Source organism: Colias croceus, chromosome 18 (genome assembly GCF_905220415.1).
Source record: "Colias croceus chromosome 18, ilColCroc2.1".
Classification (NCBI taxonomy): domain Eukaryota; kingdom Metazoa; phylum Arthropoda; class Insecta; order Lepidoptera; family Pieridae; genus Colias; species Colias croceus.
This window is the reverse complement of record NC_059554.1, coordinates 4533392-4551791: the sequence shown is the minus strand read 5'-3', so window position 1 is coordinate 4551791 and position 18400 is coordinate 4533392. Positions and strand designations below refer to the sequence as shown.

Sequence of the window (18400 nt, the reverse complement as noted above, 5' to 3'; positions counted from 1 at the left end):
TGTATATTCAATATTGTATAGTTAATGTCCTAGTTTTTTTTTTTCATTGATTCAACGCTGTTAACAATTTTCAGCTATCATATTTCGCTTACATTAAAACATGTACAGTGTGAGTGTGCACTGTGCAAGCAATTTGAACGACCGCGCTTCGCTAGCTATAATATGATGTTGTTACAATACTGCCCCTTATCAGTGATATCTATACGACATAGCTTCACTACGTCCATTCATAAGTGCGCCCCTCTACGGCGGCGGCTGAATGAACGCGCTGGTGTGTGTGCGACGCGGGCGCACCTACGGCCGCGCGAGCCGCAGTGCCGACCGAGCCGGCTCGCAGCACACTTGTGTACTCCGCGCCGCTCCTCCTCTCGCGCGGTATACAGTGATATGCACACATGTTCAGTGTAACCTGCACTAATACTTCGACCTAGTGCTGTGATAAAATCGCTAATCTGGATACCCTAATTAAAATCGAGAGGTAAGCCGCGTTGGATGTGTTTATTTTCATTCGAACTCGACGCCTACGCGCGAGCCTGTCGCGATTTGAGCGACGAATTTACATGTTATAAGTTCATTCATTGGACGTTAGGGCCTATTTATATTATTATCGGAGTGCGTGTGATATGAATGGGTGATTAGGGAGGCTTATTGTAATGAGAGAGACGCGAGACGGGGCTCGATTCGCTGGGCGACGATACGAAACCGGGTTTGTGATCCGGGCGTTAGGTTGTATGGTCTTTTAATCGGTCGAGCGCGTTATCTAGGTGAGACCGGCTGCGTCCGTTCCATTTCAAGTGTTTTTATCCCGGGCTACCTGAGTCGAGCGATACTCGTCTTGCCACAAATCGATTCTTGCTAATATCATTACCCCTCGACTCGATCAGACCACACCTTACAATCGTTTGCGAATCCATTCGATAGCTTTTATCATAATGATATATGATCACTATTTATGAATAATTAATGTCATTTCCAGTTCGATTTTATAGGTGACGATAACAGGCTGCTCGATAAATCAATAGTTTAACAGTTGTGTTTACAAAGTAACTCTTAAACAAAGGTTGCAGTTATGAGCTGGAGGTTTAAATCAACTCTATCGTAAGAGCTGTGCTTGGCTTCACATTCTGCCAGGCACAAAGCTAAAGAAAACAATGACATCAGATAAAATATCTATATCAAGTTGATAAGCGTTCATAGATTAGAAGTAACATTAAAATTATGATTACGTTAGTCGTTACAGTGTAGTCATACATTTTCATAATATTTTTGACTCAGCAATGGTCATGGAGATTCTTCGTTATCTGGATGAGATATCTCTTATCCCTTTCATACTTTAACTCTTTACTTATATATTATCTCTTTCTTTCATTCATAATTACGAATCGAGAATCCTATTCAAAATCTGATAAATAAAAAAAAGAAAAGCTCAGCTTAAGTTTTTATGAAATTGAAAATGCAGAATAGCAATTTATTATTTTCTAATTTGTTTTCTCATACATGTAAATTTAAACAATGGAAAACAAATGAGTAGGTAAGTATAATGACGACCTAATATTATAATTTCTCGGAATATGACAAAATTTATCATGGAATAGATAGTAAATTTATCATTTATTTAGTGTATAAAATAATGAGTATTGAACAATTTTTACAAGTTTTACCTCATACATTACATATTGTATCATATCTTTAAATTAAATCTAATATGGTGACACTATCGCGTTATCAAAGTATTGCAAATATTGAATTATATTAAGGGAATTCCACTTTATGAGGTGATCAGCTCTAATCACAGTTTTTCATATTTTTCAAAGTAATTAAAAGCTGTATTAAATGTTTCTAATTTTATGTATCAAGTACTAAAATATTTTTATAGATAAAGGACATAATGTATAATATCTGGCGTTTAGCTTTTTGAATAGATTGAGTATAGGTAAGTACTAAAAGTACCTACCTAACTAGGAAAGAATTGTACGAAAGTTGTTATTAAGTATATGTTCTCAAGATAATTATTGTCTAAATAAGAAATCACTGGTACTAACTAGAAATTACTTCATATTTAATTATTTAGTTAGATACTATTCAGTATTCACTATAGAACATTAATCAGCGATCTCCTACCAGTTTTCATTCATTTACGAAAATTGAGCTTTTGCTTGTACCGTATTCTTTTGGAACTTGAATTCCCCTAAATATGCAAGAATTATCGATTTGCATATTCTTTCATCGCCATAAACAGTTTAATAGTTATTGATGCAATAAACTGCATGTGGAGGCGTCACAAAGGTTACATACTAGCTATTGAACCTTTTAGAAGGTAAAATTAGAAGTTTATATTAAAAAAAAAATACTCCAAGAAAGGATTTATGTAAAAGAAAAGTAGCGTAATGCGTATTTCACAATTTCCATTGTTTGTCATCACCAAAACCTTTTTAATGCCATCTGAGGACGCCATTTCAAAGTTATGTTCAAATCTACACGATTAATAAAAATTAATATATTTCATTCATGATATTTTTTTGTATACTAAAGAAATGCCCTTCATAAAGATTATTCATACAAAATACCTTCCTACGTGTAATGATAATACATAGCTTTTGGACAATTATCACTGAGAAATTAAGACTGAAAAGAGTAAAGAAACCTTGTTTCTTGTATTTCTTAAGTTCGATGGAAACCACCTCGCTCTGTCTTCAGTAGTCCTACTTTCTACAATTGCAATGTAGAGTTACTTCATTCATCACACGTATAAGCCAGCGCTATACTAATTCCAATTCATTCATATTTGATTGCGGTTTCCACGAAAGCCCTAAACTGTAACCCTTATTGCTTATGGTTATTTTTGTAGAACAAGTTTCGATTGCTTGAAACAATGTAAGCTTGTTCTTGCAACGGCCGCTTCTTGGTATCGGGTGAGCCGCATTAGTTGTGTTTCTACTTCTGGTTTATATTTGTATGTGCTAATTCGTTGTGTAATCGATTTTAATTTTCTTCAAATATACAAGTGAGAAATTTGTGAATAGAGCAGTGGTGTTGTAAAGAAATGGACTAGGATAATTAATGATTAATACCAAAAAGCTTCTTTTGTGTATTTTGGTTCGTTTAAGTTAACTGAAGTCCGCACAATTAACTAAACTAGATTTTATAGTAACGTACATAAAAATATGCAATTGATTTTACATTATAAGATATATTTCTCAAAAATACTAATGTATTGTTATTTCAGTAGAAACTAAAGCTATAAAACGGATCTACTCTACAAAATAGGAGAGCTGTATTTTCTTAATTTTCCTAATTATATCATATGAATGATTACCTAGATCAAAGATTACATTTACCATAGTAACTATGCAATTAGAAAAAACCATTAAGAAGTTTCAAAACATTCGGACACAGCTGTACCTAGTTGATGTTGGTCAAATAATACATTACTAAAGTTTAATGGTATTTCAATTTTACAACCACGCTACAACGTTAAAAGTAGGTGTATCTATATATATTCCAGAATATACCGTTTCAGATAAACAGGAGATATTTACATTGTTCAATTTATAAAAAAGAAATGGGAAAAGACAGCAAAAGCTTTCGTACCGATTTTCGATCAATCCGAAATGTTCATACTTATATACCTAGCCTTCGATCAATATTTCTCAAAATTCATAGAGAGCATTTCGCACTGTTTGTTATTATAGGAACGAAAGCTTAAACCAATCCACTCCACGATAAGGTTTTCAATAGCACCGCTTATCATATTACCACAATATTACTGCGGTAATTCACGTTCGTAGAAACGCAGAAAAATCACAAAACGTTACGCAGTTCCATATTATCATGTTATCACATACACTGTTATCTGGATATCTGAAGGCTACGGGCTTATGTAAATTATGTATTCAAATTCAATTTTCTATGTCGCTAGTCAAGAGATAAATTATTTCAAGACTTATGTAGATCTTTGTAGGACATGTTATTAAGATATAAGATAGTTACTTAGTTAAATTCTGATTGAAATAAATTATAATTTTTCATTCCTTACATATCATTAACAAACTAAACCTTCAGGATACAACAGAGTAATTTAGGCATAAAAGGTAAATTATAAAACTAGGAAAGTTTTTAGTTACTAGATATTAAAAACAGCGCGGTCAATACACCAATGTCCATTTTTGTAAAAGCCTTAAAACGGCCCTTGCAATTTCGACTTCATGTTCTATCCAATAAACTTGCAGGTGGTCTGATTCCTCTGCCATCCATGACTAATTCTTGCAGATAAGAAACACCATATTTTGTTTCTTTCCATACAAAAGATGAGAATCATTATTTGAATTCTAAAAACAACGATAAATAACCCCTGGAATGTTAATGTTCGTGATTTTACATACAAAAGACTGTTTCAATCAACAATAAAAATACTCTATCATATTCTGGTACTCTATCTAGTTTACCTGCATAATATAGTAAATAATTATCGTTGTGACTTTGATAAAACTTAATATATTTTTTGTAAAGATTGATTTAATATTAATTGGGTCATTGTCAAATTTTGCGCAGGTAAACGTAACTGCAGATTTCAAAAATGTGAAAAAGAAAATATTTTAAAATTGAACTTTTCTTTATGCCCGTGCCTGTTAAAATAACTGAAGTATCTGTAATTCAAGTTGGCCGAGATGTTTAGCTAATAATTTAAGATTTATTTCAGATTTAGTGCGTCAGGGTGGAGAAAAAATACAACTCTGTTATTATTACACTTTACCTTTTATCATTAAATTAAATAAGCCAGTCGAACATATTTTGGCTTTTATATTAATTACAGTCTTATATCTTATAATCACCATTAGAAGCACAAGCTTTTTTTAAGTTTAACAGTAATTTATTTACAATTTTAGTCAACTCTGTTACTTTATGAATAATAACAAACCTTAAATTCTACACTACTCCATGAAATATCTGTAAATTAACAGCTAATTACAACATATAACCGCTTCATTAACTGACAAATTAACCTATTGTAATTTAGCAGTATTATATTGAATAGCTTTTCCTAAATTTCGTAACTAAGTTCTTTAATCTTCGGGACACGAAAGTAACAGAGTTGTAACACAGTAACTTAGTTGTTCTTTTTGTACTATAAGTGAATAAATTGCATACTTTTGATATGTCGTCACGTTCGAAAAGATTGATTTTGGTTCTAAAAACATTTTTCTTACATGTGGGCTGATTTTTTTCATATGAAACTTTGATCCACAGCAAGACACTCTTGTATAATTTGTATTTCCTGCCTAGACATTTTAACGGCCTTCTTGTCGAATATTTTATCAATAGCATACTTTTCCTTCAGATTCTTAACTTTTTCATGGCCATTTTTAATAGCATTTACTGGATTTTCTGGATTGCCGTCCTTATTTTTAGACTTCTTTCGTTTTTCTCTGTTGCATTGTTTTTTATACGTCTCCTATCTCTTGTTAACTGTTTCTAATTGTTACTTAAATTTTATATAACCTGTAAATAACTTCGATCTGTTTCTGTTAACTTGCTTGCTTCTCAGCTGGCGTGAGAGGCATTTTAAGGGCGTTAATAACGGCAGAATAAACTGTAACAATATCTTCAAAGTTACATTTAATTAAATATGATTTATTTACATATAACAACTCAAAATTACTTTGGGAAACCGATTCTTAAGAAAAAAAATTATTACAAATATAAAATTTCAAACAAAAGTTACAGAATACATGCTTACTCAACTCTGTTACCATGAGCTAAGTAACAGAATGATGATAACAGAGTTGTAAATTTTACATTCTAAAAGACATAAATCATAGAATAATGCATTTAGTTATTTTTTTATTTCAAATTGAGCATAATTACCCCTTAAACAACAAAGTGAACGTAAGTTAATAGAAAAAAAACGGTTTTACTTACTTTAATAGGTAGGTAACAATGTTGATGCGGAATAAAAACACGCGGCACGTTCAGCGCCACGCGGTCGACTGAGATTCAATGTACCCCACCCCCAGACCTAACGAACGACCACAATGGCTGCAGAAACCTCGCTCAAGCTAATAGAAAGTCGAAAACAGCGCCACCTCTATTTTGAGTAATGATTTATTTAGTAACATAGTAGTGCACACGATTCCAAACACTACGTGGGACAAAGTTAAAATATTTTTTATAAAATAAATCTTAGCACTGATCGGGTTGAAAATGTACTTTTAGAAATATTCGCAATATTCTGTTTATAGTAATATTTTAATTGATGTGGGTTGGTATATTGGAAATTGTAGTTATTTTATATTTTCTGTAACGAAGTGCTACTTGGGACAGGTCAAATTTGTATGGAAAACCCTTCTGTTACCAGAAAAAACCACCATGTTACTTTAAAAAATAAAATAAAAAATGAAAACTAAGTCTTTATTTTATTAATATCTGTTTATTAATGCGATTAAGTTTGTATTTGCTGTAAGTTTTTAGTGACAGTTAATTTTTTAATGGTATAGAAGTAAAAAAGTTTTGAGGGACAAGTTAACCTGCGCAAAATTTGACAATGACCCAATTGATTCTATGAAATCACACAGGAAATTTCCAGCAATTACCTACTTAAATCCGTTCATACATTTGAATAATTTGAAACATGCAAAATCGGTATTCAAATATCTACGCCGAAAGCGCTTTAAAAAATCTGTCCATCAAACGCAGCTAAGGTTGGTGCTCCGTCGCTGCGGGGGTGGGAGGGGGTTGCGGCAACAGATGCGCACACGCAGCCTCTATACGTGTCCGTGAGATTTAATAGCATGTGCGCTTGTGTGCGTGTAGGGCGCTCTACACCTTGCACGCAACGGGACCCGAGCAGGTAGAAATATAGCCTGCTGACATGTTTTTAAACGGATCCCTGCGAATATGAATTTTGGGAAGCATAAAACATTTCACGATGAGCAGTTATTTCGAGGAAACAATGAGAGGTTTCATAAAATGCACGCGTGCGTGAGCATTCCTTTGCTTATCTTTTGCGTCAATCTAACAGTAGATATACATACAATTAATTAAAAAATAATAAAAACAATATGTATTATGTATACTAACTTATGACGCTATGTCTAAAAAGACGAAGGAAGAGGCAAGAACACACAAGTTTATTAAAAGTTAGATATTTATGATTTGAGATTTCTATACAATGTTTCTATTTGCATCCACTTAGGATTAAAATATCTAAATATAACTCCGTTTCTAGTTCACATTTGATTAGTCAGCTCCTCCTTTAATATAAAAGTTTACATTAACTTATAATAATTTGGACGCTTCCTCAGTGCTCTACGTTCTAATTTTGTGAGCGTTGGAATTTTTAATCACGAATATTTTTTGTATACCACAACACTCGACATAACAGATGTTCGTATTCGGGCGAAATCTTTATCTTGGGCATATAACTAAAGGTTGAAAACACATTTGTTTATTCGGTAAACATAAAAAATATTTACCCATCATCTTACCATCAACTCCCAACTGAGTATTTTTAGAGTAACCTTGATCCAGGGACTATAAATAATCATTTGATTTCATTAATGTTGTATAAAATCTGTGAATGTATTCTTATTTCTGTAACTTACTGCCAATAAGTAATCAATCAGTAATTTAAATGACCGCAAGTCTATCAATAATATTTATTCCGAAACAATGGAATGAAACAAAATTACCTATTATTTAATTAATTACTAGGACATTTTATCGTAGCATCAGACCATATACGTTTAATTTATGTATGCTCAAGTTTCTACAGTCAATTTTATAAATATCTAACTGCATTCATCAAGTATGCCGAACTCATATCGCTCCATACAAAGCTGGCACAGTAACAATTCAGTCCAAGTACTAAATATAGTTCAAAATAAAACAACTGTCGCTTGCCCTTCATCCAGAGCACATTTATAATGTAATTTTATACTTAATGCGTATAAAAATAGTGTCCATTTTAATTCGAACGATGTGGGCAGTGTAATTGGTAGATGTCGACGTCTGCGCGGGCGCACCAGAATTTTTAATTACGAATTAATTAGTAACGATCAACAGCACTACAGTTGCCTAACTTTTGGTTATATTCTAATTTCAAACTTTAACTGATACAAAGATATTAAAGACCATAACATACAAGCATGGGAAACAATTTACATGTTTTCTGATGTACCGAAATCAATTCACATAATAGCAGTATTAACAATTTAGTAATTTTTGCTCTAATATTTACCAAGCTCTATTAATTATCTCTTAGTTACATTGGTGGCTAGTGCACCCCTTAGATCATTATCTAAGGTGCACCCACGTGGTCATTTTATAGAAATTTTAGGTAGAATATGATAGAGGTAGAAATAAACATACCTGAAAAAAGAGATAGAAACCTAAACACAGATTATAAATATAAATAAATCATACAAGTAGGCTAACTTTTTTAATTATCTTTTAAAATAGGTCATGTTTAATTTAAAAACAGTTATTGATAGCTTGATCTACATTAATTTTATCTAAAAGTCTTAGCTAAAAGTACATTCGACCATAGTATTGGTAGACAGAATTATAGTATATGTTTAAAAATAACCTACGTATAAAATACCTTTGCATAATATTATTACGTCGGCCCTGAGACGAGTTCGTCGACATGCTGATAAAATGTTTATAACGACACATATCAATATCGGCGTCCGTACATTACTGAGTATTCTATGGAATTGTTTATCAGAGGGCAAGGTATAAGATCACAGCTTCTTTGAAAAACTTGCACAGATTTATTGTTAGACGTCAGGCTCTCATTTGAATACATTAAACCTTAATTAAATAGTACCTACATAGGTAGTAACCAGTATAGATACCTGATATTTATCCGTATACTTGCCTTCGTTGCTTGTTAGTCTTGTAATAGATAGTGATTAGAGAATGTGAAGACCTTTTAAACAAATTGGACAAAAGAGATTTAGTGTTGAGTACATAAATACAGAAAACCGAATAAAGAGCCCGTCGACATTTTTATCTTAATTGACTACTCGTATGTAAATTTAAATCAGCTTTTCGTTTCGAGTACCAAAAATCGAAGCAGATTTCGTCCAGACTGAAAGCGCATCTAAACTTTGCCAAATCTAAAAGACCTATCGCAATTTTCTCCACATAAATCTCAAAGATCAATTATCGCTGATCATTATATTATACTATGACTCATTTGACATCATTATATCACAAACATGAAGCTTAGAAGTTAGAACGTTCATTAGGTATTTTATGACAAACTCATGATTCGTGTCTCACAACACTCCGTGAATAGTTATGCAGATGGTGCTCCTTAACGAAGGTCAATGTTTTTTAATCTCTATCGATTAACACCTTAAAGAATACTGAGCAGGCACGGAGAGCTTCAAAAGATAACCCACACATGTAAACAGCTCTGAGCGTTTATCGCTCAACATTCACCTCACGGCTTTATTATGCGTGGATGAGAATGAATAGGCAGACGTATCATGGAGGTTGATTGTATGACAATTATAATGTTATTCATATGCTACTAGACTTGTAACGCCTTTGTTTTCTGGGATATTTTATTCCGTTTGCAGTAATTTCGAGTGGTGAGTTTGAGGTTTCAAGTTACAAATATGGTAAAATTGAATCCTGTAGGATATACAATTAATTACAAAACTAAAAGACCCATAGGAGGTCTATGTTCCTGCACTGGCAACAAATATGGGCTGACAATGAGTTGAAAGTTATATGTATAAACATGTAGTCAATTATAAAATTCTCCACATAATAAATAATTCAAACCTAGAAATAGCCTCGAATGTTCACGCATCAAACGTATGTAAACCAAAACAAAGTGTCACAAATGACCGGCGTTGGTGGACTCAGCTAATTTTTCAACTCGCACATTACTCATAGTTATGAATGGCTGAAGCGCGGGGCGCGGGCGGGGAGAGGCTAAATATAGACGTCTGCAACAGGTGGTCCTCACCCTTCCACCCACGCCCCAGAGAGAATATAGGCTCGGTACTATATGTACAAGAACTAAGCAAAGCAATGAATGAAACAAATGAATTCTCAGAAACAAAGAGTAAAGAATAACGAGAAAGATATGCTAACATAAACCTACAGAAACATCTAGAAACGATAAGTGAATACATAGGTATAAAGTATTTGTGCCACTTTTTATCGAAATATCAATTAAAATAAGAAAAAAAGCTAACCTTGACGACCGAAAGTAATTCATTGAGCAATTAATATTTAAATTTCCTTTGTCATAAACTTTCCAATTTAAGTACCTAATTGACTTTGATAAAGATAATGAATGAAAAGACGTAATTTCAACAATTGATGCTAACTGAAAAAAATACTAATTTATTTTCAAATTAGAAGCCAAAATATCGCTTGAAACATATTTCGTTTAATAAATCAAACTAAATTGTCCGCGTAATATTTCAACTTTATGGAACTAATTTAACCACAAATAAGTATAAATTACAGCATTTGGATTCTATAAATCGCTTAAGCTTTCTATTTGCTTTTGTGGCACTTCTAACTTCCTACATTCTCAGATGCTAACGATATAGCAAACTTTAAATAAACAAAACTGGACTATTGGATCTGGAATAGTGACTGTTTTGAATAATTTAAACTTACTACATTGTATCGAAAATTCAAACAAGAAAACTCTTATTTTTCTTAATTTCTGACAAAATCTAACAATTTTAGATAAAGCGTGCTTCGTCATATTTGGGAATACCGGTTGAAAATTAATCATGACCTGGATTATCCTCAGACAAATGACTACCTCCACTTCGCTCATATTGAATTCAAAATGCTGTAGTCACCAATTAATACAATTGTCACTAATGAAATAAAAGAGCTTCAAATTAGACATTCAGTTAGCATTTGGCTCTAAATAAATCCGGTAACACAATCCGATCATCAGTCACAATTTGCCACGCGCGACTTCTTGGCTGATGTCTCGGCTTCGACCCTGAACACTAAATATAGACTTGTGCAGCCCTTTTATGCACCCATAGACGATAATTCACTCGTTTGGACTCAATTCCACTGCATCGACCGTTTACTCTGGATTCTGCTGTCAAAGCACCGTTATTCCAAGAAGGGGACGTTTTATTAGAAACGAAATTGAGAACTGATGCTTTTTAGAATAGTATGGGTTTTAAGATGAGAAGAGCTAATTAGTATATAATCTAGACATTCATGAAAAATCTGGGGGCACGGTAGTGCCCCCGCCAAGACGAGCCAAGCGAAAGCGAAGCGCACGGGCACTACACCTACCTTTTCTCGAAGCGCTTCGACGTTTTTTTGAACCCTCATAACTTGGGTTTGGATTATGCTAGATCAACAAAATTTTCGGGATATATTGCCAATAGCGGACTTATTGAAAATATTAAGTTTTAATTACATTAGCTTTTATACTTCAGATTTTATTTATATCTAAAAAACGCTAATTTCGTCACTGACTCACTGATGATCATCAAAATTCTTAAGGTATTTCCTAATGTCCTAGAAAGCTGAAATTTTGTATGTAAGCTAGTATTAGCACACAAACAACAAAAAAATTATAAAACTTGTAACTTTCATCCCCCAACCCCTTAAACTAGGGGATGGGAGTTTGTATGAGACCTGTAATTTTAAATTAAATTTTGATGACGCTAGAGGTCTAATCTAATAATCTAAAACTTGGTTCCCCTATATATATTATGTATACTAGCTTCCGCCCGCGACTCCGTCCGCTCGGATGTCGGTCTTCGCGTGGATGGTTTATTTCTCCATTTTGAGTAACTCTGACAATGACATCTTATAAATATCTATTAGACCCAAATACGGTTAAGCCTATAATAATACGCAACGTGTGTTCGCGGTTCTACAGAACAACGTCTATGGATAAAACTGAAAAATTAAGATTAATTTTTTTCTACGTATTTTTCCAGGATAAAAAGTATCCTATTTTACGCCCAGGATAATAAGGTATAATTATACCAAGTTTCATCGAAATCGAACCGTTAGTTTTCACGTGATGCCTTCACATACAGACAGACAGACAGACAGACAGACAGACAAAAATTTTTTTAATCACATATTTGGGTTTGGTATCGATCCAGTAACACCCCCTGGTATTTATTTTTTCAATATTTTCAATGTACAGAATTGGCCCTTCTACAGATTTATTATTATATGTATAGATATGTATAGATACTCCTTGTTAAAAAAAAAAATTTAATCGACATATTATAATATTGAGACATATACTTCAGATCAGATCATATAAATATGAATGAATAGAAGTGTTGCGAACGTCTCCTGCCTCTTACGTCCACACAGTAGCTAAAAATAAATAAAAAATTGTCCTTGACAAGAGAGTGGGCTATAAAAAAGGCGTCTCTGATGTGCAAGAAATACACCCCAAAAAAAAGAAGAAAAAAAAAATATTACGAACAACTTACAAAAAGTAATGAAATCCCACCAAAAACATTTTCATGTAAAATGTTGCCAAGACGAGCCCATATGACTTGCACTGTCAAAAAGTTATCAGATCTCATGTAGAGCCAAGCTTCTAACACTACTCGCCCTAACTCTACAAGGCCTAATTTCACAAACTCTACACCTTAGTCAAAATATGTGGCTTGGCCGTTCGTTACAACAAGAACTATTGTATAACACAAAAGTAATGAACAGTGAATTAATTTTTCACCTTGCGCCGATGTGAATGTAGCGAAATGGCCAAAACATATTTTGACTAAGGTGTAGAGTTTGTGAAATTAGGCCTTGTAGAGTTAGGGCGAGTAGTGTTAGAAGCTTGGCTCTACATGAGATCTGATAACTTTTTGACAGTGCAAGTCATATGGGCTCGTCTTGGCAACATTTTACATGAAAATGTTTTTGGTGGGATTAAATTAACACCAAAATTCATATAACGATAGGTTTATTCAATTTTGTTAACATCACTTTTTCGTCTGCGCTTCTTTCGCATCTATCTTGGCTTTTTTCTCTTCGTATCCCAGTTGACTTTCTTCATCGTGTGGCCAAAACGTCGGACGATTAACAGGATCTAATGCTTCGTTCGGATATAAATCGTAAAACATTTCCATGGTCATATCTTCGAATTTAGGTAGACTCTTTATCTTTTCCAATTTTTTAGTTGCTCTAAAATTGAAAATATTTGTTATAATATTACTAGTTTATTTAACAAAAGTCGATTTTATATCAATTTCAATTACACTCTCTAAGTAAGAGCTACGTTATATGCTTCGTCATCTGGGCATAAAATAAGTTAACCCATCTCACTCGCAGCAGAGAGAACAGAAATACTTACACGGAATGCTTTTATTTATTCTTGAATGCAATGTGAATCAAATCATCTTTCTTAACGAGGAAAGATGTCTTCAAACCATTTTCTAATCTGGTATTGTATACCTACTATTCGTCGGGTCTTTACTGGTCACAAAATCCTAATAGATACAAAATATTTATTGGTTAGATTAATAGATTTACTCACACTTCTATATCTTTTTGTGCACTATCACAATATGCTTTGATCTCCGGTTGTAATGCCTTCCACTGTTCATCAATAGTAGCTGATAATAATTTATCTTCAGGATACGGGACTTTAAAGCCTTCGTATTCTTTCTTAAACTTTTCTACTAGCCCAGCAACCGGCACCAATGCTTCATATTTCTTCCAATCTATTTTTGGTAGTTCAGGTGGGTTTGCTTGAACTCTGTAAACATTTTTAAATATTAGCTATAGGTAAGCATAATGTAAAATTTCAGTCCTATAGAAATTTTATGAATTACAAAACGCAATAACAATATTCACAAGAGTAATTTAATAATTTAAACATGCAGAATTTTCACATAATAACAGATATCCCAAACAATGATAATGATACAAAAATAAACAGCTAACCGTCGAAGATAATTATCAGATTTTGCCTTAAATGCCAAGAAATTCGTTCGTTGATTAGGAGGCACTAGTTTATCTAATTCCTTCCAATTAATTGTAGGTTTTGTAAATCTTTTCGCCATAATTTAAAAAAATTGCGCAATCAAGTTTTTGACTACTGATATTTTAATGACATTGAAATTATATATCACAACCCAGATGACAACGATAAATGCTAAAATACACAGACAATGATGGCGACACAAAGGTTTACTTATTTCAAATGAATCTAAATATTTACTTGTTGGATGGAACACAAATCTGAAATCATATCTAAAATATCTTTGTAAAAGGGAATTTTACGAAAAGAATAGCTGCTGAATATATAAGATTACTAAAATTTAAAGTACCATATTGTCCGAAATGCTTTCACTAATCAATTCAGTAATAAACATCGATTATCGACCATGCGATGCACAAGATGCAGATGATCAAATTAGCACGCGAAATTGCGTGCGAGCAAATTGCTGAAAATTATTTTGTAGGTCGGGAACCGTATGTCAACGACTTAGCATCTGCGTGTTAATGCCCCCAGAAGTTAAATCTTCTATTTCAACGATTAAGGCCCTGGAGCAACAAAAGGACCTTAACATTATTCAGAAGTTCTATGAATCAATTTGAAATGCAATCCCTTTTTTAAGTGACTGAATTTACATATTAAAATCTCTGTTTTATATTCCAGATAGCATTTTAAAGATCTCTTGATGCATTACTTTTATATCTGACTGAAAAAAAGTCTTTGATACTATTGAGGCTAAAATATAATTTAATTTAATGAGACATACGAAAAATATAGAGTCGTAATATTATCATGCATATAAAACTCGTGCGAATATCGTTATGTAAAGATAACGTTTTATCTATTCTGATAAGATAGAAACAATCGGTCGGTATGATTTCTTAAGAGCTAAATTAAGGTAAACGTAGTTATATTTTTTTCAAAATAGAATGTATAAATAATACCCTTGTAGATTATTTCTTTGCTCGCTATTCTATGTTTCTTATCGCATGTCTATAAACATGTTTTAAAGTATAAAAAGCAACAGATTTTACTATGACGTCTACTATACTACCCCAATATTTTAAAATAATATGTTCTTATTTATTTACTCATTAATTTACCTAATTAAAGAATCTTACAAACGCATTAGGCGTTTCAAAGGTACCAACCAACCAATCCGTAGGCAATTTGTGATAACAAATCTCCGCGATCATAATGAAGAACTTGCACCTAATTATGACCCTTGACTTCACCCTCTCTTACAAATGAGTGAACAAACGACACGCCGTTCCAATTACAAGGCATTATTACAGACGGTGTCAATGTAAGCATCGTTTCCGGCGGATATTGCCCGGAGCGACACGAGTTGGCTCACGCTGAATTCCTCCAGCGACATATTAACCATATCATTTTGGTTTCCCGAAACGGCCACTCCACTTTTCAAAGGACTATCCGCTCTATTTCTTGAATAGAATGAAAAACACGTGCTTTCGGGAACCGTTTCCGCCGGATCAACCCGTTAGCGTGAACGAATCTGAAACGCTTTGATGGGATATTAATGGAAACGATGAGTGACGTTATGGGGTTTGTGATATTAAATAAAAATGGAACGGTTTCGTACAATGCATTTGAAATCGTAAGAAATAGTAAATACTATAGCAATTTCATTCCCAATGTTAATGGTGTAAGATAATTTAATTTTTCTCAATATATTATGAGAAGAATGAAGCGAAGCGTAAGCGACGTTTCATATTTTCTTTGTCACAACGCAACAGCATAAAACGAGAACATCAACACAGCCAAGAATGGCATGTGACCGATCCTACCTGCGGTCAGCGAAGCCCTATTAGTATTGCCACTTGCCCCCAGTGATCACTGACCATAAAATTATATTGACGTTTATGTAAGTAGCGAGAGCCGAGATGCTTGACGTGGAACCGCTCTTATGTACAAAAAATAAGAAATAGAAATAAACTTATACGCTCTTGCTCGTCGCTAGCAATTTGATCAGCTTTTTTACTCAAAATACTAATCGTAAATTTTTCATATATTTGTCAATTCGGGATTGCATAAATCAACGGTATGATTATATAAACTTTTAACCAAACGAAACGTCGCTCTCTTGTTCAAAAATACTTATAGCATATTTTTAACAACTGCAAGCTCCAACCTGAAAATCATCTCTATATCGGCAACATTTTCACAGCTATACAGCTGTCCAGCTCCTTTATTTCATTGTTTCAACTGCATAAAACACTAGCTACAACTCAATCCTTAATTCCAGTCCCAGCACGATGAAGCTGGAGTGGGCAGAAAGCGACTCCGACTTCGGGCTCGACGACGCCGCGTTCTACGAAGCCCCCGCTATGACCGCGCCGCCGCCCCGCAAGCATGTCTCCTTTAGCTTGCGACTTGATCTGGTAAGTATACTGTATAAGTACTATAGTATCATTGCTACAAGACATTTATAGCCGGTTTCATAGTTCGAATTGATTTTGTAAGTATGGTATGTTATGTGAAAAAATAAGAAATCATGGTTAGATAGTTCTGGATGTGCGTCTTTAGCGTCTGTTTCGTCAAAGAGTGTTAAATAGAATAAGGAATAATATCAATAAACAGTGAATCGGACAGATAAACAGTAATGCACTAATGCTTCAGCTGCACAAAGTGTAGTTTACAACAAAATATACAAAACTGTTCGTAAAAGCTTTCAGTAATGTAAAATGTAAAGTGATAGTTTGTTTGAATTATAATCCAAAACAATGAGACAAAGTACTTCAACATAAGTTCGATGGATATACAGAAAATTTCATAACCAGATAACCCATTCAATATTTTTTCTTCTCGCGCGATATAATAGTAGGTACCAAATGAAAGCCTTGGCGAACATCAAAGCCAGAATAACAACATACTTTAGAAACTAATGAAAACACTCGAAGTAATAACGAGTACGGCTCAACAGGTTTCTGTTCATTGAAATAGAACCTTGATCTTGACTTACAAACGGCAGGAAATCCGATTATACGAGGAAAAGCTACATCCTTGCCAGCGGCTAGCCTAGACGATTCGAACACGCTCAACTAGTTTAGAAATTCCGTTGAAAATTGTCCAGTTAGTGTGATTTACTTTCCGTGGACATTTGCAACGGCTTCATCTAAAATTAATGTTACCGGTTTTACTCCTTTAATAATATACAAAATACTTATAGACGAAAAGGCATAATTTGATACTCATTTTAAAGGCTGACGTCCTTTTGCTTCGATATATGTTGCTCATTTTATTCAACTAACATAAAATACATTTTAATGTATTCTTTAAGTTCTCGTACAGAGCTACTTACATATTTTCTGAGGCTTTTAAAGCATATACTATTTGACTTGACGATAAAGATACCTACGTTCAATATTCTAATTGAAAGCTCTCTCGTTAGTGATAGAAATAATTGAAATTTAAACGGAAATGTTTTATTATAACTTTTTAATAAACTTGCTTTATCTAGTCCATGATAATTAACGAACAAGTAGCTTTATTATAACAAGCCCATTTAGTTCAGAAAAGGCGAATCAAGAAAGCAATGCGAGAGGATCACAAAAACTCGTCTGTAAGACAGGTCCAATACTATATAGTACTAGAGTATAATTTGCCAAGACGTGTTCTGGATAGTACATGAATATAAAAAGACTTTAAACTTTTTAATAAAGACTATGTATTGACTAGTAGTAGCGGCCGCTTAATTTCGTTTCGAATAATAAAGAGCTTTTATATTATTTATAACTGCAAACTCAAACATTTAGCTACGGTCAACTTTGATATTAGTAGGCATATACCTATATTACTAAGGTGGTTAGATAAAATGCTTCAACTTATACCTAAAGTCCTAAATATTGTAAGAGAGAATTATATTTTTGATAGAGTTTAATATCAAAGTTAGCGCTAACGACTGACCATTAGAATCACAAACAAATAAAGCCGACAATTAAACATATTCAGCTGATATCCGAAATTGAATGCATGAGTATTCCATTCATAGTCCAATTTTGTGTTATTTCGTATTCAGTTTGGTCGCACGTAAGGGCTGGCTAGCACCGGATACCGCGGTGGCAGGCGCGTCCAACGGAGCGTGATCAACCGTCCTTCTACTTTCATAGCAGTCATATTGTCAAGCTTTTATTGTTCATAAATTGTAATTTTAAAGTGATTGAGTAAACTAAATTTGTTTAAATATAAAGGGAATAAATCCATTTATAAGATAATTTTGATTATCAGAGCTTTCTCGCGCTTTCGTAATTTAAATATTTTATCACATTTTTAAATAGTGTTGTATTTCAATATAAGAATATTGCTTTATTTACACGGAAAAGGTGTTATTAAGATATTGATATAAATAATAAATCCATATTGGTATACCTAATTGCGTTAAATGAAGCGTTTCTTACC

The 18400-nt window shown here is 33.4% G+C and overlaps 2 protein-coding genes across 5 annotated transcripts in view; one reads left to right on the top strand and one right to left on the bottom strand.

Annotated features, from left to right (window-relative positions):
- The first annotated feature begins 299 nt into the window (after positions 1-299).
- LOC123699438 (ETS-like protein pointed) overlaps positions 300-18400 on the top strand; it is a 100664-nt gene continuing 82563 nt past the window's right edge. For both annotated transcript variants that reach the window (XM_045646363.1, XM_045646362.1), the window contains exons 1-2: positions 300-478; positions 16248-16383. In XM_045646363.1, the coding sequence (XP_045502319.1) occupies positions 16258-16383 (126 nt within the window). In that variant the 5' untranslated portion in view covers positions 300-478; positions 16248-16257. The remainder of the gene's footprint in view (positions 479-16247; positions 16384-18400) is intronic.
- The window catches only part of LOC123699439 (ATP synthase subunit d, mitochondrial-like), a 30036-nt gene continuing 24582 nt past the window's right edge, over positions 12947-18400 (bottom strand). For 2 of the 3 annotated variants that reach the window (XM_045646370.1, XM_045646369.1), the window contains 2 exons: positions 13517-13738; positions 12947-13164 (listed from right to left, as the gene is read on the bottom strand). In XM_045646370.1, the coding sequence (XP_045502326.1) occupies positions 12963-13164; positions 13517-13738 (424 nt within the window). In that variant the 3' untranslated portion in view covers positions 12947-12962. Of the gene's footprint in view, positions 13165-13516; positions 13739-13926; positions 14066-18400 lie in introns of those variants that run through there. The other variant, XM_045646368.1, reaches the window with a different exon arrangement.